Source organism: Cajanus cajan, chromosome 7 (genome assembly GCF_000230855.2).
Source record: "Cajanus cajan strain Asha chromosome 7, NIPB_CcT2T_4, whole genome shotgun sequence".
Classification (NCBI taxonomy): Eukaryota; Viridiplantae; Streptophyta; class Magnoliopsida; order Fabales; family Fabaceae; genus Cajanus; species Cajanus cajan.
Genome location: NC_138523.1, coordinates 47,538,067 through 47,564,943, shown reverse-complemented (window position 1 = coordinate 47,564,943; position 26,877 = coordinate 47,538,067). Strand labels below are relative to the sequence as shown.

General features: G+C 30.2%; 2 protein-coding genes across 3 annotated transcripts; both read left to right on the top strand.

Annotated features, from left to right (window-relative positions):
* Positions 1 to 8,724: 8,724 nt before the first annotated feature.
* Positions 8,725 to 12,442, top strand: LOC109805064 (serine/threonine-protein phosphatase PP1 isozyme 3). Its single transcript, XM_020367014.3, has 4 exons — positions 8,725 to 9,283; positions 10,762 to 11,321; positions 11,416 to 11,634; positions 12,093 to 12,442. The coding sequence occupies exons 1-4, from the start codon at positions 9,109 to 9,111 to the stop codon at positions 12,123 to 12,125; spliced, it is 987 nt and encodes a 328-aa protein (XP_020222603.1). The 5' UTR covers positions 8,725 to 9,108; the 3' UTR covers positions 12,126 to 12,442.
* Positions 12,443 to 22,047: 9,605 nt separating this feature from the next.
* LOC109804819 (low affinity inorganic phosphate transporter 1) lies at positions 22,048 to 25,647 on the top strand. 2 transcript variants are annotated; one of them, XM_020366680.3, is made up of 2 exons: positions 22,048 to 22,198; positions 23,772 to 25,647. In XM_020366680.3, the coding sequence occupies exon 2, from the start codon at positions 23,791 to 23,793 to the stop codon at positions 25,402 to 25,404; it is 1,614 nt and encodes a 537-aa protein (XP_020222269.2). In that variant the 5' UTR covers positions 22,048 to 22,198; positions 23,772 to 23,790; the 3' UTR covers positions 25,405 to 25,647. The 2 variants fall into 2 exon arrangements, with proteins under 2 accessions (XP_020222269.2, XP_020222270.2); XM_020366681.3 differs by lacking the exon at positions 22,048 to 22,198 and adding an exon at positions 22,210 to 23,033.
* The last annotated feature ends 1,230 nt before the right edge of the window (positions 25,648 to 26,877 follow it).

Genomic DNA, 26,877 nt, shown 5'->3' with positions numbered 1-26,877 from the left:
AAGTATTAAAATGTATTATTATTTTTAAATTATATTTGTAGAAATAAATATTTAAATTATGTTTGTGTATTGGAAAAAGAAAAGAAAATATATAAATTTGTACTATAAGTTAAAAAAATTAGCACATACGCAGGTTAAATAAGTTTTTTCATTTTTATTTTTGGAAAAACTACTATTTTAACCTATGCATTAACTATTTTTTAATTTGTGAGAGAAACTTATTTCATCTATTATTTTTATTATTTTATAAATATTTCAAGAGAAATTTATTTAAGTAGGACTATAATACAAAAATATTGTAAAAAAAAAAAAGAGATATTAGCGTAGCATTGATTGAGAGAAGAGTGATAGAAAATCCATTGAGATAATTTGAACATGTATAAAGAAGATGCTTAAAAATTGATAAATGTCATAATTACTTTAATCTTTTAATCGATATAATTTGAAGCATTTATCTTATTAAACTTTCACCTATAATTTAATAATTGATCTATTCTTAGTCTAAACAAAGTCTATCTTGTTATGATAGAAACAAATAATAATAAATAAGTTTATTTTCTTTTGATTTGAGTCTTTAATTTGATTTAAATTTATTTTAATCGGTAGAAAGTTAACTGTAATTTATAATTTAAATTTTTAGAAAATTTACAAATTTTTTTATGTTAATTAATAGATAAAAAGAAAAAAGATGAAAAATATTAAAAGAAATAAGTGAAAAACTCGATGAAACATTAAGAGAAAAACAAAATTGGCTAAATTTTCTAACCGTGATTGAAAAACAATATACGATTTTTACTTAAACCTTTCACATGAACCTCTTGCGATCCAAATATAACATTATTTTGCATCCACACAATTGGAGATAAAATTAAGCAACAAAGTCATAATTAACGGATTCTCCTCAATCGATGAACAAGTGCATTTTGCTACTCATGGATTGAATTAAGCATAAGCGTTAGACTAATATATATAATCAAATATATATAATATATATTTGATAAATTAAATATATCAGACAAATATATATAATCAAATTAAATAAATGGAACTCATTCAAATTTATGTATTTGTAGATAAATATTATTCCATTCAGCTTGGAAAAGTCAACCAATTTGTCATCAAGTTCCGGAGCGGCTGACAAATTCTACAAAGGTGTATACATTAATTATACTGATTATAAAGGAGACAGGGGAAAACATCGTACGTGGTTCGTTTTCCGATTTCTGTTTCAAGCTCAAATATATTTTTGATTCTTCCGAATTTGATTTTCAACATCCATTTTCTTTTAATCAATTCGATCTTTTATAAATTTGATTTTAATGGCAAAAAATTAATTTAATTCCCATTATTATCATCCGCACACATCTTTTTAAATTGATCATCATATCTTTTACTAGTATTATTTTAAGGTAGCATAATTTTTTGATCATGATATAAATATAAAATATTTATTAAAAAAAACTATGACTCTATTAAAATCGTGTATATATATAAGATAATTATTTATCCCTCAATATAGTTTATATCACACTTAACACACAATTCAATTGTAAATGGATCTCAAGTTATTAATAGACTATTCTCAAAAAAAAAATTAAAATGGATCTCGAGTAATTAATAGACTATATATTCTCAAAAAAAAAAATTAAAGAAAGAAACTGATAAAAGATTGGAGGATTAGAACTAAATTTAATTATAGATTCAGGAATTAAAATCAAATTTTGCTCTTTCTTTTCAATATGTTTACATTAGGAAGACTGACACTGGGAAAGAAGTTTGAGATAAAGAGCTTATAGTAACTCTGTCAAGCATCGATTACATATAGAATAATTAGGTTTGAAAAGTTGCCATGAATATTGGTAATTGGCTTCTTTCTTCACAAGCTTTCAAGATGGTGAAGTAAACTAATTTCAAAGCGGCAAATATAGGATCATGAACCAGTGAACAAGACATGCTTAAAAAAATAAACAATAATAATTATACATATAGAAATAAATATTAAAATCATAAAATTCTAATATATTTTAAACAATAAATTATATACCTCATAATTTTTTTAATATTTTAAAATACAAGAGAAGTCAGGTTAAATCTCATATCCTAACTAGTATATGAGCTAAAAGATTTAACCAACAATAATACTTTTGTGGAACATACTCTATAATTAAAAATACAAAAATTGAAATGTTGTACAAGTTTAAATATATAAAAATAGAGGAATCAAAATATAAAATTTAATATATTAACTAATATATAATAATTATTGAAATCTCATGCTCAGTGCTAATCTTTTTGAGAATGATTCAATTTTTCATAATGAGCATGAAATTTCACGTTCAATGTCATAGTTGTGGAGGTCAATTTTTGTTATTCCTTGTCTCACACTCAACATTGAATCTCACGCTTAGTGCCAGAATGTTGACAATGACATGTCATTATTGAGAAGAGAAAAATGGGTTTATGACCTAAAAATGAGGCAAATTCAAAGAGAGAGCATTAATGAACATTTATTGGAGTGTGTGTGGCAGCTAGAAGAGCTAGCTCTCATGGCTTCAAGGTCAAGTTTCTTCCTTTCTTCATTTTTCTTATGATTTTATGTGTAGCTAAGTTCACCCTTGTTGGGGTTTGATGTAATCATAATGCTTATGTTCACATTCTAAGTTATTAATCATAGTTATTATTCATTATTATTGGTCTCTTCTTTACTTAATGCTTGTTTTAGTTTGATCATCCTTAACTTGATTTTGTGAGTTTAAAGTGATTGTAAAATGCTTGTGAACCTTTGAATTGAAGTAGAGCAATTAATGGTGTTTACCTCTAGGAATGGAGAAAGTGTTATTAGTCACTAATAAACTCTTGTTCTTAATGTTGGGTTCTTGGTTAAGTTATGTAAGGAATTGATAACTTAGTCAAGAAACCTAGACTCCAACTTAAGGTTTGAATATACGTGTGAGTTGAGTGAGAATTTCTAAACTTATAATTGGATTAAAGTTTATTGTAAGCATGAGAAAATGGTTTGGTGAAGTTAAACTCAACGCATATTTCATTATTGTGTTAAAATCAATTTTTTCATTCCAAGTGTTTATAAAAATACCTACAAGACTTCTTATAGCATTTATCTTCATTTAAGCACTTTATCATTTGTAATCAATTAATATTTTCATTCTTGATAGTTTAGTATAGTATAATTAATAGGTTTTGTCAAGTATTGTGTAAGTTTTTTGGGAGAGGATACTCATACTTATCATTAAACTACTTGTATGATTTGGAACACTTACTAAGAAGATAACAAGTTTTTGACACTGTTGTCGAGGACTTGTATCTCAATACTTGTGCAAATTCACTTTGATTAATAATCTAACTTACTCACAAAAGAATTAGGTGGTGAATGGCCAAAGACTCAAACTTTATCTAGGAGGTGAAGTTGAAAAACTTCCCTCCTATTATGCAATTGATTGAACCTTAAGCACTTTAGCCCATCATGTTCACGACGTTAAACAAGCACATATTGGGAGGCAACTCAACATTTCTAACTCTTAAGTCTTTTAGTTTGTTCCATTGGTGTTTTCTTGTATGCATGTTTCTATCTTTGAATGTAGTTTTGCCTTTGGTTGTTGGTTTTTGGATTTTTTTTATTTTGCTTGTTATTGCATGCTTAGGGTGAATGGTTGTGAATTTTTGAAGTGTTTTGAGGGGTTTGGAGGTTATCATGTTGTTTTCACATGTGAACTTTGAAATTATGCAGAAAACAACTTGTTGTGAAAATGACATTAAACATAGAATCTCACACTTAGCACAAAATCTTGTTTTAAAAAAAAATGAGGTCTTTGAAAGTTCCACGCTTAGCGCAAAATTCCATGTTTAGCCCCAAATTCAAATTGGCCTTTGGAGGTTCCACATTGAGCGTAGAATTACATGCTTAGTGTGGCTATGACAGAGAATTTTTGGGTGTAGGGATTTTTGACGCTGTGTCAATAAATCCACACTTAGTGTGAATTTTTGAGATTTGAAATTAAAACTCATTTTCCCTCTTTCTCTCTCCCTAACCTTTCATTTTCCCTTACTTTCCTCCTAATCGTAATTTTATTTCTTTGTTCCTTTTGGTGTGTATTTGTTGTTTTAATCACCATCTCCATTAAATCTTTGGTAAGTTCCATTGTTTTGTCCATATTGTTCCCCTCTTTTTGTTGCACTTCATTCATTGCTCATGCTCCATGCTTATGCTTATGTGTTTTCTTTCTAATTGGTGTGATGTTCTTTGTTTTCCTAAAAATGTTGGTTTTGGGCATCGCATTTGAGTTGTAATTTTGAGCTTTAAGTAATTTTCTTCTTATTTGTTTTGTTCCTCTTCCTTGTTAATGTCTATGTGATTTTGGATTTTAGGGTAGTAAGTCCTACCCACCTTGGCACTAGCTTTCCACCTACCTCAACTACATATTTTGTTGTTCATATGGATTTCCCACTTCATCTTAGGGACCAAGACCATTGAGATGGAGGAGGTGAAGCTATTATTGTTGAGAATAAGGATGAAGACATTGGTGATGAACAGGAAGGACATAATGAGGAGGATTGACCAATAGTTTGGGAGACTTGTTTCTGTTTATATTTTGTATTTATGACTTTGTTTTTTTGTGGTTTAGTGTTTTTTGTCTATTTAGTTGTGGTATTGTGTTGTTGTTTGAGATTTATTCAAGCTTTGTTAATCATTGGCTCATGCCATACTCCACCTTTCATGAAAATTGTGATTCTTGTTCATTTAGTTGCATTTGATTGCACTCTTGCAGTAATTAGTAAGATGTTTGTGGAATTTGTTCATGTGGCTAATGAGTGTGGCATGATATCTCTGAAAGTTTTTGAACGCATTCATTAACATATGAGTTTTGTGCTTCAATGCTTTGTTGTTGAGTGTTACCATCAGATTTCAGACAGTTGATTTTGCTCGAGTCTTTTGTGAGTTTTCATAGTATATGTTTGTTGAGAAGTGATCAAGGCATGTTTATTCTTATGTAATTGAGCCACTTAACCAAAAAACTAAGCTAACAAAATGAGTCACTTGTACCCTTTTTGAGCCAAATAGTGAATTGTTTCAAACCTTGGAACCCTAAAGAAAAACAAAATGCTTCCTACACCTTTAGGATATAAGAGGAACCAAGTTGATGATAAGGAGAGAAAAATTTTGAGTTTGGGATATTTTGGGGTGATCAATATCATTAAATATGTTGTTAAGTATCTCATGTTGTGGTTGTCGTTCACCACTTTTGTTGTAGCTATCAAAGTTGCTCTAAAAAAATTAAAAGAAAAATTGAAAATACAAAAGTGAAAAGAAAAAAAAGTTGAAAAAATATATAGCGAATATATTATTATTATGTAAAGTAGTGATGTTTTGGGTTAAGGTCTACTCTTGAAAGTTTTGGAAATATAGAAAGGAAACTGAATTGATAAATGATAATCATTAGAACTTGCTCTTATATTCTTGTGGTGTTCTTGTTTATCTAAAAAAATCAATTTCCTTCTTTAGCCCAACCACATTACAACCCATAAAAGATGTTGTGATCTCTGCATGATTATGTGATTGTATAAATTTATTTGAGATGAAGAACAAAGTTGAGTTGTGTGATTCCAATGTGTAAAGTTAAGAGGTACACTTACCTTGATACACTTAGGTGAAAGAGAGAAACACTAACTTTGGTGAGAAAATGCGTGCTCATTGATTTTGATTGTGTCACTGCCATGCTTGTTAATCCCTTTTGGAGTTATGCAACAATATACCTATGCTCTCATTCCTTGTGGGCACCATAGTAATTGGTTGATTTAGAGTAAAATCTTTTGTCAAGTTTTCAAATGTTGGAAGACATATGTCAATGATTGTTGTTGTTTTGTTGGATCTCAAATCATGTTTAGTTTAGGAAGTTAGGTTGTTGTGTTTAGCTTAGTTAGTTTCACTTTTCTTGAGGATAGACAAGGTTTTAAGTTTGGGGTATTTGATAAGTGTAACATTTGCTTTAATCTTGTGGTATAATTTGAAATACTTGTCTTATTTTCCTTTAACTTAAACTCTTGATTTAATCCAAATTTATCTTAATTGATATAAATTTAAATTAATTATATTTGAAATCATTAATTAACATTAATTATTATAAAATTGAACAATCTTACTATATTCAATAATCTATGATAAGATGACACTATTTTTTTAAACATTATTAGTGCATTTTAATTAAATTAAGAAATGGTATCATAAAAGATGTTATAAAAAAAGAACTTGTTCAAAAAAAAAAGGTAATACATCATGAACAACCCTACTTACAAATAGAATAAAAATTAGGGTAGTAAAATGTGTTAAATCCATTGAAACAACCCTTTATTGTTGGTTTTTTTAATACAGGATAAATTAAGGTTTTCAACTCATTAACCCATTTTGACTCACCCATGTAATTTCATTTAAAAATATGTTGGAGGACAATTGGATCAAGTTGTTAATACATGTTATGATTTTGTTAATTTTTTTTTAAAAATTTTTAGTAGATTAACTCGTTTTTTTTTTTTTTTTTGGTGGATTAATATGTCAATCCACAACAAAACAAATCCTTTTGTTTTGTATTTGGTAAGTCAATAGTGATGCAAAGGCAATTGATCTATTTTGCCACTCTCACTAAAAACATACAAGAGTACAATAAAAACACTTTATTGTCAAAAATTGGGTCATGCATGGTTCAAATTACGGGTGTTCAAAACCAAATTAGACGGAAAAGAAAATCATGAACCAATCCAAAAAAACTAAAAATCGAAAAAAAATTTGATGAAGTTTGAATTTTTTGGATGTGTTTTTCAGGGAATCGACCGATTCGGTTTGATTTTCGGTTCAGTCAGTTAGAACTGAACCAAAATTGACCGAACTGTAGTGTTGTCCTTGATTGTGTCTTTGTGCGTGAGTGTAGGTTAAACTTTAGGTCTCTCACTCTCATTCTAATTGCCTCTCTCCCTCTAATTTAAGTGCCCTCCTCTACTCGTCCGCCGTTCTCTCCTTCTCACCTAAGTGCTCTCCTCCGCCGATCTCTCCCTCTAACCTTTACACCTTCACTCGCCGCTACCTCTCTGTTCACTTCTCTCTCACCTAAGTGCCCTCCTCTACGGCTCTGTCGTTTTCTGCCTCTACACATTCGTGTGACTGTGTCGCACTTCCACCTTTTTTTTTAGTCTTTTCTTTTTCTTTTGTTACAAACTCTTTCTTTCTACTGTGTGGGTATTGGAGAGTAGCACATAGTTGATACAATGTAGTATTATATGACCTTGTATAGTGTTATGTAATTATGATTGTATACAAAAAAAAATGAAAAACAAAAATTGAACCGAACCAAATCCCACATATTTATGTTATTCAGTTCAGGTGACTTTTTAGTTAAAAACCAAACCGAACCGAATCACAAACACCCCTAATTTTAAATTTAAAAAAAAAGATGAATAGAAATAAACCAAATCAAATCATCTTATAAAAAAGATTCAATTAACTTAACCAATTTTTTTAAGAGTTAATCATCCCTACACGGCCAGTGTAAAAAACCAATCATATATTTTAAAGTTGCTTATTTTATTATTATTTCATTAAATAAGCAACTGACATGTCACTATTAAAAGATATGATTGGTTGTCAGTGTAAAAAAAATTTTACACTGTCTGTGTATAGGTAATTAACTCTTTTTTTAAAAAATGATTTGCTTTGAACTTTTTTTTTTTTTTTCTCAAAACGATTATTTTTTTTTCCAACTTCGTAAACATTGGTTCTTTTTCACACTCATTTTAGTCGCATATGCTTTTGATTTATTTTGAAAAAAATAAATTGAACAACTTTTTGAAAATAATTTAGTTCAAACCGTAATCGGTTTGATTTTTTCCCGAAGTGGCTCAGTTTTTGTATTCGGTTTTTTATTTTCAAACCCCTAGCCAACATTATTAAACAATTAGCCTATTTTTCTTCAAAAAAGTGTCATCATCAGTACCACTTTATTTAATATTCCTACAAGTTTACTTTATGCCGTTATTCTTTTAGGTTCGTTTAACCTAATTTTACCGTACTAAAAAATTCGTTTCTGGTGCCAATCACATTCCAAACTCAAACTCGGTTCAAGATTCCAAAAACGAGGCCCACAGCCCAGCCCAGCCCACGATTCCTGGCACCCAAGATGTTCTTCTTTTGATAAAGCAATCTTCAATTTGATTGTGAAATTTGAAAAAATGTACCAAATTAGTCACAGCTAACTAACAAAACTTGCAAACACTAAACAAGAATCATTAACATTAATATACATAAACTAAGTGTGTATTTGGTTTATAGTTTCATGCAACCGAATCCACTTTTAATTCAATCTAACACTCTTGTCACTTCTCTGCTTGAGTATTGGAATGTACAAAACTTCAATTCATCATAACTCAAATGTATTTTCAAACACACCCCAAGAATATCTTTAACAGCCCTCTTCTTCAGGTAGGTAGTATAAATAATTAAATACAAAATGTTTAAAGAAGAATCTAGGTATAAAGAATAATAGTTATTCATACTTCATTTCGTAATTATTTTACTAGTTGACAAATATGGCCAATAGATTGGTGCACTCTGGTGGCGGGTACTGTTAGTATCATGATTAAGTAATGGAAATTTAGGGGTTAATTGACATCTAGAAAGCATAATAATATATAATGTAACAAGTAACAAGAGAAAAATAAAAGCAATTGGCACAAGACAGAACAAGTGAGGAGGAGCAAGAGCATGCCCGTAGAAGCAATTGAAACCGCGTCATATTCCCATGTCTTTCAGTGTCATAAGTTCCCTTCCACTTTATTCTTCTCTTCATTCGAATATGTTCTTCACTTTCCACGTTTCAACGCCCTCCACTCCTTCCTTAAGCTCTTCTACAAATAAAGACCAAGGGTCTTCTTTTGTTATTTGACTTAAAGCTACTTCTCTCTTTATTGTTTTCAACATGATCGTTGCGAAAATATAGGATAGACAAGCCCCTACTCATAACATCATACTGCTGTTATTATCTTGGCTACCTCTTTTCCTTTCACTTTATTGTTTCTTATCTTGACTTTTGAAACTCGAGACTTGGAATGGAACGTGCGGTTCTTGATGGTATCATCAATAAGTTGCTGGAAGTGAGAGGCAGACCCGGGAAGCAGGTGCAGCTTTCTGAGACAGAGATCAAGCAGCTTTGTCTCGTGTCAAGGGATATCTTCTTGAGGCAGCCAAACCTCTTGGAACTCGAGGCACCAGTTAAGATTTGTGGTATTGTTTTTGCTTCCCCCCTCAACCTCGTTTGGTATTTATTCGAATAAATATTAATAAACTTGATTATGAGCTCTAGAATTATGAGGTTTTTTTTATTAGTTTCTTTAAATTGCATTATAATTTTATCATATTGAAGTAAAAGTGACCTTCCCCTTGAAAGAGAATAACTCCGGTTAAATTCTGTTTCTAGCAATGTTAATTTTTCTTTTTCTGTTTTCATGATTGTTTCATAGAAGTAAGCTCAATTCAACTTGAGGTTTTCTCACAACCTAGTATATGAATTATAGCATAAATAAGAATCTTGTAATAAATTGTGTTTATACAAGATTATGATTCACTCATTCCAAATCAATAAATTGTTCATCTGAATGTTTCCTTGCAGTTTCAACTGGAAAACTAGTATGATATACATGATATGTACTTTATGTATATTTTTGGCAAGTGTTAATTGTCATCTTAAGTGCTGCTAGTTATATTCATAGAAATCTATTGGACCTATAATCTTCTTGATAAGACAATTCAAGTTGTAGACCAGAAAGAAGCTCTATTTTATCAATATGTTACAATTACAACGATACACTGGTATGGTGATTTGTAAGATACATAAACCTATTGCAGGGACATGAGTTTTCTACTTGCACTTGAGTCATTCTTGCTCTGCTTCCCATTTTCATTTTTTGTCTTAATTCTTTCTTTAGTATATTGTGGGGGAACGTTATCTGTATTTTTAATGATAAATTTCTTAACGCTACACATATATATGAATATTTCCTAACAGTTCATCTCACCTCCTTAACCACGCGAGCTAACTCTTCATCCTTTCTTAGACTTCCTCACATATAGCTAACTGATAGGAGGTATATCAAATTCAGACCAAAATCCTCTGTATTTTAGCAAAATTAAAATATTCATTCTCCTACAACAACCAACCAAGCCTTATCCAATTAATCGGGGTTGGATTGGACAAGCATCAAACAATGTCACAAGGCTTTCTAAAACCAAATTTTCAGTAAATTCATTTATTGCAAGGTCTTTTTTAACTGTTCCTCCTAATGTTTTCTGCAGTATGATTTAATAACTATTTACTACCATGGTGGCTATTATAATGTATGTGTGTATTCTTAGTTGTTGTGTTTGTGAAATATGAAGAAATATAGCCCATTTTTACTCCAAGGGCAGTTCAATCTGTTTAGCAGAATTATATAACTGAATATCTAAATTCCTATGTTGACTAATAGGCATTGCTTAAAGTTATTTCTATTTTTATTTTGTAATTAGTATTTTTGTTGCCAATCTTCTTTTTAAATGATTTTACATCTAGGTGGATATCATATTCGACAATAAGATTTGGAGTTTGCTCTATAAAATTGTAGGCAATCATCATGCATTACTTTATTTTTTTGTCCAAATTGAAATTTATATTTTGCAATTTAAGATTGGAACTAATATTTTGCTTCATTTCTCTATGTTACCAGGAGATGTCCATGGCCAATATTCTGACCTTCTGCGGCTTTTCGAGTATGGTGGATTTCCTCCTCGTTCTAATTACTTATTTTTAGGGGACTATGTTGATCGTGGGAAGCAAAGTTTGGAGACAATATGTCTCCTTCTGGCCTATAAGATAAAATATCCTAACAACTTTTTCCTTCTGAGGGGCAACCATGAGTGTGCTTCTATAAACCGTATATATGGATTTTATGATGAGTGTAAACGAAGATACAATGTGAAGCTTTGGAAAGGGTTCACAGATTGCTTCAACTGCTTGCCAGTGGCAGCTCTAATTGATGAAAAGATATTGTGCATGCATGGTGGACTCTCTCCTGAGTTACACAATTTAAATCAGATAAAGAGTTTGCCACGTCCTGTTGAAGTACCTGAAGCTGGTCTAATATGTGACCTCCTTTGGTCTGATCCTAGTAGTGACATTCGGGGTTGGGGAGAAAACGAACGTGGAGTTTCATGCACTTTTGGTGTTGACAAGGTCACAGAATTCCTTCAGAAGCATGATCTTGATTTGATTTGCAGGGCCCACCAGGTTTCATATTCCTTTTAAATTTGTGACTGTAATAGCTAGGAATGTAGGAATCCAAATGTACTATATGCTGATTATATTATATTCCTTGTTACAGGTTGTGGAAGACGGTTATGAATTCTTTGCTAATAGACAACTTGTGACCATCTTTTCTGCACCTAATTATTGTGGGGAGTTTGACAATGCTGGTGCTATGATGACTGTTGATGAGACCCTTGTGTGCTCTTTTCAAATACTGAAGCCTCTAGATAAAAAGCCCAAGTTTACCTTTGGGAGCACAACTACAGTTAAGAATAATAATGCAACAAAAACCAAGGTATTTCCTTGAATCCATTCCAGGGTTGCAACTATTCAACAAAAATGTTAAAAAATAATGTAGCAGAAAATGATAAAATCATTTTTTTCCTGTTAATGATAATGGGACTGATATGTACTGAAAACCTTAAGGAAATAGTTGAAATAGGCTCTTAAATATATCAAGTGCAAGTTTAAAACGGGATTCTTATTAAGTTGGCATAATAATAATAATAATAAAGTTTTCTTGTGAGTTGTAGCGGGTAATCATAGGTTCTAGCAGTGGAAATAACCTTTCTGCTCGCTTAGATAAGGTTGTGTTGTGTCCATCTATTTAAAATCTATCTAGAATTTATTATGTTAACTGCTAAAATTATGAAGGTTTTCTATTTTATTCTTACTTGTGTGTTGTGTCCTTCTCCCTTAAACATTGCACCATATGTTGTGAGATGTTTACAATCTTCCTTTGTTTCTCCCCAGTTCCAGCAAGCATTTTTTGGTGCTAAAGCATAACCTGATGAACGTGACTACAATCAGTAAATGTTTGGTACATAGCCAAAGTTAAATTTAAAGAGTGTTATCCGAACTCATTTCAATGTGAAGGAAGAATACAATTATCGATATAACCCAAGAGCTATGAATAAAACTAAATATTGTCTCCGCTTTACCCTTCAGGGTATAGCTGAATGCTTCTTTCTTCTGATGGCTGTACAATATTTTTGTTAAACTCAAATGGAGGACTGAGGTGTTACTTTTCTTCTCCTTGAGTTCTCCTTTGCCGATCTCACTTTGTATTATAGTGAATTAATGCAATATACCTTTGAATGTCATTTGGAAGTTATTTCACCATTAATATTGTGAACGGTGGCGCATGGTTGGTTAGAATATATGTTCTACATCTCTTGCATATTCCCCACTCTCCTCGATCAAAATTGGGCCTTAATAGACAAATAGCTCTTCCTTTTCGTTACTCTCTAGTTCACACAACTTCAACCTTCTCAATCACACTATTATAGATTCCACTCATAAATTTTAAGTTGTTTTATATATCAGTTAAGGTGGGCAATTTTTATATTATAAATTATTTTTAAAATTTTATTTAAAATTATTGGAGCAATTTATAACTATACATTTATAGCTGCCCCACACTTTCAAAGGTGGATCCTTCCTTGATAAATTCTAACGTATAGTATACGCTACAGAATTTTGTTTGCTTATCTGTATTTGTCTTCAATGTGTATATTGAGGGTAAAAAGGGAAGCATGGAAATCAAAATGATTTTCATATGTCATTAAGCCGCAAAGTCTCCAAAAGATTAGCGTGTTTGTATCGTTATTCTCCAATTGTTAGAAACAATCAATGTAAAAATTCTAAATTTTAAATTCTAAATCCTAATATCAATCGAATCTATTTCATTGTTCATGTAATTAGTGCTAAGAAATATGGTCCTCGTTAAATTCTAAAATCATCATGCAAATGTTAATCGATCTTTTTCTTTTAATATAAATGCACTAATTTAGACTAATAAACTAGACTAATCAAACTTTGAGAGATTGACCAGTCCAACCTCAATAGTTAGCATGACCAAAATAATTTAGAACTAAACAGGTCGACATAAGCAAGAATATAAATGTTACAATGCACAAAAAAATAAGTGTATGATAGAAATTAATTGAATTGAAAAGAGTAGTTGAACAGCTACTGAGAACCAAATTATGTATATTAATAAAATATGATAAATGAGATAATTTATATTAACTTAATGGTTGAAATCCTTTTTGTAGGTATTCCTCCCTCTATCTTAGAAGAAGTAAAGATTGGGGAGGAGATTAGACGTGAAAACTCTACTTAAAGAGATAAGAAATTTTGATATCTACTTTTATCATATTCTACTAAGAACAATAAATTAACTTATTATATATTAACTTTCTTGATTAGTTCATGACTTATTAATGTTTAAATAGACATCTCTAAATTAATAGTTTAATAAAAAAGGATTAAATTTAATATATGAAAAATAAAATAGAATTAAATTTAATAAAAAAGAATTATATATATAAAATCATATATATATGTGTATATATATATATATATATATATATATATATTTATGTATGTGTATGAATGATGATGGTTAAAGATTAGTTATTAATTACATGATGATTATTTAAAAAAATTCATTTATTTTTAAAATTTAATCGTTTAAATATAATTTAATAATTTATATTTATAGTTATTACTTCTTATAATAATAAGTGTTCTCAATTAATATGTTATATACAAGGAGGATTAAATTAAATCACTATAAATTACACTAATTATTATATCATCAATAGCTTTATTACATATAACGTATTTTATATTAATTTAATAATTAAATTATAACTATACATGCTACCTTCATTGTTTGTATTAAATTTTCTTGAAAAAACAGGCACATATACGATCAAAGAGTTTTTGTTTTTATACATTTTAAAAACATATATTACATTAATTTTAATGTTTGTTAGTAAGAAATTTCATATCAATATAAGATTTTGTAAATATGATTTATGTGGGAAAAACATCGAATCTATCAACAAAATAATCTCATAATATAATAGTTAATATAATTTATAATGGTGTAGCTTGATAGTGATTTGGATGGATAAAAAAGAATATGGAATAAGGATATATTATATATTTAATATTTTGATTAAATAAATGAAATCCGAAGAGGAGATTGAAAGGCCTAAGAAAACGTTGGTATTAAAAGAATAAACATGTTAGTCAAACAGTAATTAGGATAGAATAACGCGGTTAGAAGGGTGAGGACAAATAGAAAAGCAGTGTAAAATTGCGGTATGAGTTCGTAGCATTTAATGGTGATGAAGCGAAAGCGCGTGGAAGGATGGATGTTACTTGAAGGCCAATTGGAAAGCAAGCGCATGTAGAAAGAAGAATCATTGGCCAAATGACAAAAATTGGTGACTTGGATTTTTGGTTATTTGCTTTTGGTCTTTGGTCAGGTCACTTTGACAATTGCCATTCGGCTCTTGTCTCCTACTCACACCTCGTTTGGAGCCATTGGAAATTTGGAATTCATTCATTTTTCTACCCTAAATATTGTCCCCTTATCACCTCACAGTAAAGGGTTTCTTTTCTTCTTAACCATGAGTTTCGTAGCCCTTAATTAACCAAGCAAACACAAAAGAAATACTAGTAACTTTCAAAATTACCATCCTTCGCTAATGTTACAGGGAGGAAATAATGTAAAAGGTGCCGAAAAATTCAATGAAAGTTGCATAAGGGTAAAGCTTGCAGAAAAGCCTTTGACAACACTGCTCGACCACAACTAGAAGGATTCTATCATGCTAATCAATTATACTCTCTCTTTTCTTTTAATTAATTAGAACATGATTTTTAATATTATTATAAAAATTCATTCTAATATATTGAATGTTCATTTTAATTGATTAAAAATTTCACCTTCATATACATTTTAATTGATTACTTATACATTTTAATCATTTGAAATTATTAAATTATCAATTTAACCATTTTCTTGCTCTTAGTCCACCTTTGAAATACATCATTGATGGTGAATTATGTTTTAAGGACAAAAATAAATTTATTTCTAACATTGTATCAAGGTTGAATTGAGTGAATTGTGAGAGTCTCTAGTCAGAAACTGAGTTGATCTTGAGAGAAAAATGTATATAAGGTTTCTAATGAGAACTGAGTCTCAAACATTTTTCTCTGGGTGCTAGAGAAAATACTCTAAATCTAAAAAATTTCTTATTCTCCCTAAACCTTCTCTTGATCGAATGATTATTTTCCTATAATTCATAATCCTTACTTGTATGTCTTGATTCAGGTACTTAAAGCTTGAATCTAGTTTAGAGTCCTAAGGAGTTCTTCAAAGAACTCTAGTTCCTTCTTTTCTTCCTCTTCCTCTTCCTCATTTCTTCGTTTTGGAGGCTAGGAATTGAGGTAGGAGAAGTTAGGATGAATGATTGATTGATTGATTGGTTGTGTTGCATATGAGTAAGATTCTCAATTGTTGCATGAATTAGATGATTTTCGGATTTTGAAGGTTGTGTTGGTGGAGGTTTTGGTGAAGGTTAGGAAGATGATGCATCATTGATGATTTTAATCTCATTTGGAATTGCATGCGTTGTTTCTTAGTGAATTTTGAATTATAAGAGGTGTATGCATATTTTGGGTTGCCACGTGTGTGTTGGATTTTCTGTATTTCAGATGGATGGAGGAGATTTTCAAAGCTTGCATTTGCATATTTTTAGTGTCATGTCAGGCGCGCCTTCTTGGTATTGGGTGCAATTCCAACCAGGGGTGTTTGACTCGTTCACGTCGAGCGTAGGATCAGTGACACCAAACATGAGGAGAGAAACCAGTCTCAAATTGGGATGGCATCAAGCTTGGTTTGAAAGACGTCAGGCGTGAAAGTATGGGAAAGTCTCTAACTTGGTAATGTTGGGTCCTAGTTAGGTGGCATCATGCATGATCAAGACAAAGGCTCCTTATTTGGATGACATCGAGCACCATTAAGGTGACATTAGGCAAGTGTCAAGTAGAGGTATTTTGCGTAATATGAGGCCAGGCGTGGGTTTTACCACCCTAGGTGTGAGGTCCCATGGGGGTTTCCACTTCTGTCATGTCGAGCATAGTTTGGATGGCACTAGGTGTGAGTGGGACAAAGAGCTCCCAACCTCAATGACACCGAGCGCGAGGTATGTTGCATCATACGTAGATGTATGAGTTTTATTGCATGTCAAATGAAGTATGAAAATTGTAGTTTTATGTATGTTGATTAGAATGAAGTATGAAAAATGTAGTTTTATATGGTATTGAATGATGATGAACATATGTATAATATTGTTTATCTCAATATGCATTGATCAGATGTGATGTCTATAGCTGATGTATGCTAAGAATACGGTATGACATTAAGACATGATTGGCTAACTTAGGTTTTGAGGTGTGTTGAGTCTCCTTTAGGTCATTAGTTAATGGTTGAGTAAGGTAGGAGGTCAAGGGTTACAACTCTTAACCAAGTACCTAGAAAGGTTGCATGGTTTCTTGTGGATGACTACTATAAGCTAACTCTACATGTGACTTAATAATGCATTTCAAGGTTGTGGTATGCCTATACTTAACTATACCACTCCTAACAATACTACTTGATGTAATTTGTATAAGCGTGTTTAACTAACACTAAGTTATATAGTTATATGGGGATTATTGTATATACATGTATATGATTTATATTAGTACAATAATTGCACTTTATATTCATATTATGTGTATGTCCATATATCTATTAGTTAAACTTTTATAATTCTAGTAGACTAGTTTTCGTTACTAGTAGTGATCCACATAGAGTAGTAACCATGGAGTCATTACAATATTATAATTTCTTTTTTCTCTTTCTACTCTTCATAATATTTTTTCTCTTATTTTTTTCCCCCAAATTATACTTTTAATCCCTCTATTTATTTTTAAGATTTCATTTGGTCTTTTATTTTTTTTTAAATATTCAATGGTATCCTTTTGTTCAAATTAATATTAACAACATTAATGAAATCCGATAAAAGGACAACATTAAATATCGTTTAAAAATTAGATAATTAAATTAAATAATTTAAAATATTCAATTTGATATCACTATTTTTAAAATGTTCAATTTAATCCTCTAATTTAAAAAAAATGTTCAATGTTATCATTTTACCTATTTTTTTATTATCATTGTTAGTGTTAATTTGGAAGGATAATATTGGACATTTTAAAAAAATTAAAGAATCAAATTGAACCTTTTAAAAATATTGACACTAAATTAAATATAATTTAACCTTTTTTCTTATACCAAACAACTCAAAATTTCAATTTATTTCTTATTTAAATTTTATTATAAAGATCATTTCGACTTTCAAACTCTCAAGTTGATATAATTGCTTCGGCCAAACAACATTGACTTCGGATCAATTGTTATAAAGATTTTCTTAGCTTTCCACACAAATCCAACACTTAGCTCGTAATATCAGATGACCAATATAACCATAAGTCCTGTAAATTTAAAACACTCGACACTTTTTCATACCAAATTAAGAACGAGACTCCCACACTATGGTATGCATCTATTTCTAATTCTAACTCTATCTCCTACACTCACTTTAATCCGACTGCTTCCAACTTGCAACTGATATCACCAAATATCGTAGAGACTCGGGAAGACACCATCATCACAATTTGGATTAGCCAAAAAAAAGTTCTTTTTCCTTATCTCGTAACATATTTTAAACAAACATTTCAATTAGAAATAAATAAAATAATAATAATTTCTTTAAAATATTATAAATTAAAAATTATTTAAAATAAATTCAGTTAAACTCGTGCTCAGTTATCAGAATCACGATTCAATACAAAATTACTGTTCAAAAATCAAATAATTATATATAAAATAATAATAAACAAATTAGTATAAAATTAATAATTTTACAATATTATATATTAATAATATTAACACCAAAATAAATAAATTAAAAACTATAATTAGCAATATTATCATATAAAAAACTTATGAGTATAATAAAAAAATTATAAAGATATTTCACTTAAATTTAAAATAGTTTATAAATTATGAAATTTTTTAAAATATTTATAATATTACAAAAATAGAAATATGTTTATCAGTGCGATTACAAAGTCTAGTTATTATAATATAAGTTAATAGAAAAAATTATTGTTAGTGTCTTGTTATTTGTTAATTTCTTCTTGTCGATTATTTATTAACGAATTCTTTTATGTTTAAACTATTTGAAGGAAAAAACCGTGTCAGAATATTTAAAAATTATGGTCAAAGTATTATGTTAATGAGCGTCTCCTTAATTTAGAAATTCATACTAGTATATTGTTTAGGATAATGAAATTGTGGAAGGTGGTTAGAAGGGAATAAATGGTGTTCTGAATAGTGATTATGAATCTGGAAATTGGAAATTAGAAGGGATAAGAATAAGATGGAGTTGACTTGTTATCCTTGGGAATAGATTATTAATTTTAATTATATATTCCACAATGAACAACCAAATGTGTAGGCGGAAAGCAAGGTCATTACTCAATAATTGCAAGTTGCAACCACTCTCACTTTAAACAAACACCCTTTCAGACGTATTAATTTGTACAAAGTCTTCCATGGTTGCACCACTCTCATTTTTGCTCCCATCGTGCATGGCTTCAATTTTATCATTTCAGGGCAAATATAGAGGGGAAACGGGTAAGTTATTGCATGCATCAATATCACAAACCAAGTCAAAAATACTCCAACATCCCTTGCCTTAGCCCTTAAACATGTAAACCAAACATTTATCAATAATTTATAATTTAGATATATGTGATAATTAAGCAGTTTATATTATTCTAATATTTTTAATTAACATCATACTTCAACATATTTTAACCATTACCTTAATCAACGTAATGAAAATATAACATTTACTTAACTTCATATTATTTTAAACTTGATAGGAAGTATTTTCATATATAGTGGTAAAATACATAATATTAAAAAATTATAATAATAGAAACTAAAAAAAACAGTTTTCTCTTTTCTTTTATATAAAAAAAAACCCTCTTATCTGCCTTAAAAAAATTACTTTTTAAAAAATGATTTTTTTTGGGATTTTTTTTTTAATTTTAAATAAACTGACCCTTAATTCGATTAAATTAAATTATTAACTAGTCAAACTAACATATAAATTGTTCAAATATTTTATCGAATTGATTTGCTCTATGTGTTAATGTTACTCCGTCCCATCTTTTATATAAAAAAAAATAAATATATATATTTTTTAATTATAAGAAATAAATAACTACTTTAAGATGTATTAATATTTATTTTTCTTTTATATCCTCATACAAATTGATGTATTTAGCCATCTAAACAATACTAGTTACACCTATGTGTAAAAATAGATATCTCTTAAAGTAGGTATAATCACTAAAAAAAATGTTACATGAAGTGACATGCAAAAAATATCAGTATAGATATAATATATATAGTTATACATAATTTTAATATCAATTTTGAATGAGATTCAACATATATTAATATATATATATATATATATATATATATATATATATTTGTGTAATTATAACCTATATCAATATTTTTTGACAATATGTCAACATATATTTTTATGTATAGTGTAGATAAAAATAATTTTTAATGATAAATATTGTATCATTATAGCGTGAATATCACTACATGTCAATTTTTTTGATAAGTGTCATTTAATGTAATTACTATTTAAACTAATCAATTCAAAAACTATTTTTTTAATAAAATTTATTTCTGACTCTGTTAATGAAAGTTAACTATTTTAACTACTTTTATTAATTTTGATTAATTAATTAATTATCTTATATAAAAGACGAGAAGGATATTACACATGCCCATGAAAGTATCATACTTAGCAAGTTTCGGGCTATTATGACCTTGAATGAAATGGTAAATAACTGAAAATTTTTATTGCCTGTAGATGATAAGAAATTAAAAATAAAAAATATTATAGAAAGATACAAAATAATTTAACACTTGTTTAAAAATAATTTTAAAAATCTAGCTAGTTATGTATTATTTTATAAAGCACTTGTTAGAACCTTCCTATTGATAGTATATATCAATAAACACACAAAGTACACCTCTTAAAAATTTACTCATTAAATGACTAGGTTTCCCCACTTCCTCGTTGGTACCGCAATAAAGACATACACCTAATCCTCCGGTTGGAACATTAATAATAGTAGTAGACTACAAGTAGACCTAAATGTGTGACCCTCTACAGTAAAAAAAAATAAACAAACAAACAAACTATAGGCATAAAGTTCAATCTTCTACTATATATTTTTTAATTTTATTTTTTTTTATCAATATTTGATTACATAAAAGCATATATTAATCTTGTAAAAAAGTATGTATTAATAGTTGAGATTCATGCCGTGAAAAAATTCAACAGTTGAAGATTCTAAAATCTACTGGTGTGATTGATTGATTGCCTTGCATACAATACTTCCCGTTTTGATCGGAAAGAGAGAGGATAGAGTAGAAATAAAATTATTAATTTTTTATTATTTATTTAAGGGAAACAATAATAAAGAGATTTTTTGGTTTTGCATATTTTTTAAGTTAATATGGAATAGGGGGGAAATAAAAATTAAATAATTTTACAAAATCAATAATTTATGATAAGAAGAAAGAATATAGTAAAGATTTAAGTTAAATTAGTATAAAAAAAACTTTTTTTATATAATTTACTTATCAATTTCTACCATATATTTTTAATACAGTTTTCTTTTATTTCTATCGCTACTAATTTTTTCCCTCTTTAATATACTTCTAATTCAAGCAGAATATTATTATTTATAAATAATTTTTAATTATTTTTTAGATGTAATTTAAAGTTATAGTATATAAATTAGAGATATAATTAATATTAAATTTATAAAAAATTTAATCTATTTTATATCTTATGTCATACTTTATCAACATAATCATGCTATGGAGAAGACTATGTTAGAGTTTAAGTATGAGCTAAGTCTCGTATCGATTAGAGTTGGATATATTGAATAGTATGTAAGCGAGAAAAATCTACTTACTTAATGTATTAAGATTTTAGGTTATGTTATAGACATATGATTTAACAAAGTGAATGATGATCGACTCAAATGTCTATTGACCAATAAAATTGACATTGGATAGATCCTGAATGGAATTGGCAGAAGATTTAAAAGTGAGATCATCCCTTATATTGAAAGTCTCTCTAGAGGTGTGGAGGATATGTGGTGATCAGCTCAGACGTTTATTGACCAATACTATCCTAAATAGAATTGACAAGACATCTAAGAGTGGAATTATCTCTTATATTAAAAGTCTTTAGAGGCATAGAGAACAAGTGTCGGTAAAATGCAACGATAGTGCAAATAAGGTCCATATTATTTTCCAGAAGAAATTCATATTTGAGAGAGAGCATTAGAGACTCACTTGTATAACTTACTACTCATCATATAAAGTGCTTCTTGGTATAAAAACTCCATGAGAGACTATTTATTGGAACATCTTTGGTAAAGAAAAAAAAATTGTTTTAATTTTACTAAAATTACCAAATTAAAAACAGCGGTGCTTAAATAATAGCACACTCTTTCTGTTTTAACTTTTGAATGTATGAAAAGGAGCGTAAAGAACTAGAAGCAATTTTATACACATAACAATGCTAAAATTACGAAATAAAAAAATAAAAAAAATGACAGCAGAGTGTTTTTGTATAAAGTTATAATATTTTAAAGCAATCGGCGAGGCAGAAAAAAGAAAGGGCGTAAAGAAAGAGATGAAGCAAGCAAATTGTGAGAGCGTTGACCGGAAGTGTAGGAATGGGTATATGCCAGATGCCTCTGCGCGTTGTTTGAAGTTTGAACCCATTTCTTCTATGTGTCTGATAACACTTTAGCTTAGCCTTCTCTCTATATATAACCCTCTCTCCTCCCCTCTCTATTTCATTCTCCTCCTTCAACCTCTCTCTACCAGTTACCAGGTCAGACCCTTTTCTCTTTTACTACCTTTTTTTTTGGTTATGCATGGAAGTCGAACTCCCTTGTAGTGGCAGGCCCACTTTTCTACACAACTTCACTTTCTCTATTTTATAATACACTAATCAATAATCATTACCTTTCCACTACACAAAATCTGGGAACACTTTCTACCCCTATCATATATGCCAAATTCATGATTCTTCTCCCCACCTTTTCTCTCAGGATTTTCCACATGCTCCACACTTTTTTTTTTTCCTTCAAAATAGTGCTCGTCTTATCTTTACTCAATAACTGTAACAGGAAGAAAAAAAAAATAACTTTTACCTTATCCAGTTTGTTAATTCCCATATTTTTGTTTTCTTGAGGCTGTGTTGATTTTCCGTGAAATAACACCACCCATGACCCACCTAAACAAAAACTGAACCTTCCCAATGGAGTTAAATAATTAATTCTTCAGGAACTTATTGGCACAAACCCTTCTCCTCTGCCTTTTTATTTCTACAATTTATGATAAGAAATGAGAAATCTTTTCCTGTGGCTATGCTTCCTTTGTCCTTGCCAATTATGAAAATTTTTTGTTTCCTTGTGCTACTCATGCTCTGGTAGCGACTTGGTTCAACACCAGCTTACCTATTTGCAATTCATTTTCACACACTCTTTTTCTCCTTGTCTCTGTTTCCTTTTGGTTTGGTTGGGAAGGAGAGAAAAATAGAAAATAGTACCAAATTAACAATGATTTTCCGATTTATAAACCAAAATTTCATTTTCATGGTATACACTGAAGTTGACTCGTTGATTCAACCGTTCAGCCTCGTCGTAAGCAATTTGGGATAGGAGGTTGAAACCTTACGCAACGCGAGAATAGATCTCCTTATACTAAATTTTCACATGACTGATATGAGAAAATTGTGTCAATTAGTTAATCTCTCTTTTCATTGATAAGATCTTACATATTTAGTATTATTATATTAAACATAATTTTATATGACATGATTATGTGAAAACATCTATTACGCGAGAAGCTTGCCGGAGCTGGAATAATAGAGTCTTTGTTAGTTTAAATTTTAGAGTATAACACGTTTATAACATTAATATAATAGTTTTGAATCAGGACTTTTCAACTTTGATGGCTGTTGACTATGAATTTAGTAATAGAAAAATACCAAACTAGGGGTTTTTCATCATTCCATTGCATCAGCCTGAGAAAGATGAACGTCAGCTGTATTTTTTTTTTTTCAAACCTTCATTAAAATTTAGTTTCTTACGAAAAGTCCACTACACTTAATTTGTCAATTGTTCAATATCTTGTTCATGATAATTACTAGGATTATACCAATAATTAGTAGGATTAAAATTGTTAGTTTCTTACAAAAAGTCCACTACAGCTTTATACATTCCTTCCCCATTATTAGTTATACCAACTCTTTTCCATTGAATTTGTTTGTTCTATAAAATAGTATTAGAGAAAAGAAGAATATGGAGTTGCTTGCCTATAGTTGTATCTGGAAAATATGGAAACTTGTATTTTCATATATTTTTGCTGCAAACTTCTAATCAGTGATTGTGGCACATCAGGTAGCAGAGTTAGTGAGAGATGCCAGAAGGACAACTAGGAGTGCTTAATGCACTCGATGTGGCCAAGACACAATGGTATCATTTCACTGCTATAGTGATTGCTGGAATGGGATTCTTCACTGATGCCTATGATCTCTTCTGCATTTCCCTTGTGACCAAGTTGCTAGGGAGGATATACTACACAGACATAACTAAACCGAAGCCTGGTGTTCTCCCTCCTAACGTGCAAGCTGCTGTGACTGGTGTTGCACTATGTGGCACTTTGGCAGGCCAACTTTTCTTTGGTTGGCTTGGTGACAAGATGGGAAGAAAGAAGGTTTATGGCTTAACTCTCATGCTCATGGTTGTGTGTTCCATTGCCTCGGGGCTCTCTTTCGGAGACTCCCCCAAGGGTGTCATGGCCACACTTTGTTTCTTCAGGTTCTGGCTTGGCTTTGGGATTGGTGGTGACTACCCTCTATCAGCCACGATCATGTCTGAATATGCCAACAAAAAGACTCGAGGGGCATTCATTGCAGCAGTGTTTGCCATGCAGGGATTTGGAATCCTGGCTGGTGGAATAGTGGCCTTGATTGTGTCATCTGCATATGACCACAAATATGATCTTCCTAGTTACCATGATGACCCTGCAGGATCAATAGTGCATTCCCTTGACTATGTTTGGCGCATCATTTTGATGTTTGGTGCAGTTCCAGCTGCACTTACCTACTACTGGCGAATGAAAATGCCTGAGACGGCTCGTTACACGGCCCTTGTAGCCAGGAATGCAAAACAAGCTGCTTCAGACATGTCCAAGGTGTTGCAAGTTGAACTTGAAGCTGAAGAGGACAAGTTGCAGAATATGGTTGAGAATGAAAGCCAAAGGTATGGTTTGTTCAGCAAGGAATTCGCCAAGCGCCATGGGCTACACTTGTTGGGAACCACAGTTACTTGGTTCTTATTGGACATTGCCTTCTACAGCCAGAACCTTTTCCAAAAGGACATTTTCAGTGCCATTGGATGGCTCCCTCCTTCACAAGAAATGAATGCAATCCATGAAGTTTATAGGATTGCAAGAGCACAAACACTTATAGCACTGTGCAGTACTGTGCCGGGGTACTGGTTTACAGTGGCGTTCATTGATTACATGGGCCGTTTCGCCATCCAATTGATGGGTTTCTTCTTCATGACAGTGTTCATGTTTGCTCTTGCCATACCATACAATCACTGGAGCAAAAAAGACAACAGAATTGGGTTTGTGGTGATGTACTCTCTCACGTTCTTTTTCTCCAATTTTGGTCCAAATGCCACCACATTTGTTGTGCCAGCAGAGATTTTCCCAGCCAGGCTAAGGTCTACTTGTCATGGAATTTCAGCTGCTGCAGGAAAAGCAGGAGCAATTGTTGGTGCATTTGGGTTCTTGTATGCTTCACAAAGTAAGAACCCTGCCAAGGTTGATCCAGGTTACCCTACTGGTATTGGGATCAAGAACTCCCTCATCGTGCTTGGTGTCATCAACTTCTTTGGAATGGTATTCACCTTGTTAGTGCCAGAATCAAAGGGAAAATCATTGGAAGAGTTGAGTGGGGAGAATGAAGAAGATAGTCCTGAGGCTTTAGAGATGGCAGGGTCTGCTAGGACAGTTCCAGTTTAATCAGTCTCTCATCAACAAACTAGTTCAATATTCAAGTAATGCTATCATTGTGTGATAATTTTAGTTTGGTTTTTCTACTGCCAGATGCACAATAATGATGTAGATATATGTTTTTCGATGCTGTAACTTTAAATCAATTACTAAGTGTTTGTGTATTTCAATTTCATTCTTGTTTTTAATTAAAAGTGGCGTCTAAATTATCATATCTGTAACTAAATGTATTGAAGAAAAGTTTTGTCTCCAGTTCCTTTGTTTTATAGGTGTCCTCTATCTATGTATAGTTCTTCAGGTTATGGTGGTATATATTTATGCATACTTTCACTGAGGAACAGACTCTACTATTATTACTAGATTCTTCATTTAGTTAAACACTGTATCTTATAGTAAATAAGCACTCCGAACTTTGATCTCCTTTCAAATAACATTTCAACTCTTACTATTATTACTAGGTCCTTTAGTTCGTCAGAAGAATTTAAGGATTAATTAAAACAAAATGGAAGAATTCATAATGTTTACAGTATTTGTTAAAGACGCAAGTTTAAGGTGGTTGACTGGTTGTATCTGTGTACTTCCCCGCACTAATATAAAAAGATTCAGATTTGTTTACATAAATAATTTATTTCCAAAACAACATTAAATTTTTTAAAATTAAATGTAACATATTATTGGAGAGAATCTGATAGATCATTAAATACCAAAGTCAACTAGCATAATGATTGATCGGACGATGTTCTTATGATCTATTTAAATAAAGTCAGAAGGAAATGAAGAATATAAAAATAAAATTATAAATTTAAATTAATTTATTCGTTTAAGTTAAAAATTATTGTTTAGTTGTTAATTAGACAAAAGTTTTACAAATTAACCTATATATAAGTTAATTTTAACTCTTAAATAAATTTATAAGTAATACATATAAGAAGTGGTTTAGATAAAATATACATATAAAGATAAAAAGAAAGATCATTTGAGAAAAGATTAAAATTGGTGAACATTCTTAAAGTTCTGTTTGTCACTATCACTTTCACAACTGATATTACAACTATTATTTTCACTATTGTTATTATTATTATTGTTATCATTGTCACTTAAATTATTATTGTTGACCATTATTATTGTCAAATCTATAGTGAAGTAGACATTAATTAAGGGTATTGCTAAAATCTCATCTTTCCCTCTTGTTGCATCATAGATTAGTTATGAGTGGTTAATTCATCTATGATGGGTTTACATAATTAGATCTATTACATCTACTCTATCTACTCTTTCTAAATTGCTTATTAAAGTTCTTAATTTAATTAATTATTCTCTTAATACTTGTTTTGACATGATCATCTTATATATAAACCCCAAAAAATTAAATATTATTGAAATACACTTTTAAAACCACAATCCAAAAAATAATCTTTATACAATTTATTGCTAGTAATAGTGTAATTATTAGTCAATGTTACAACTGCAAATATTAATGCA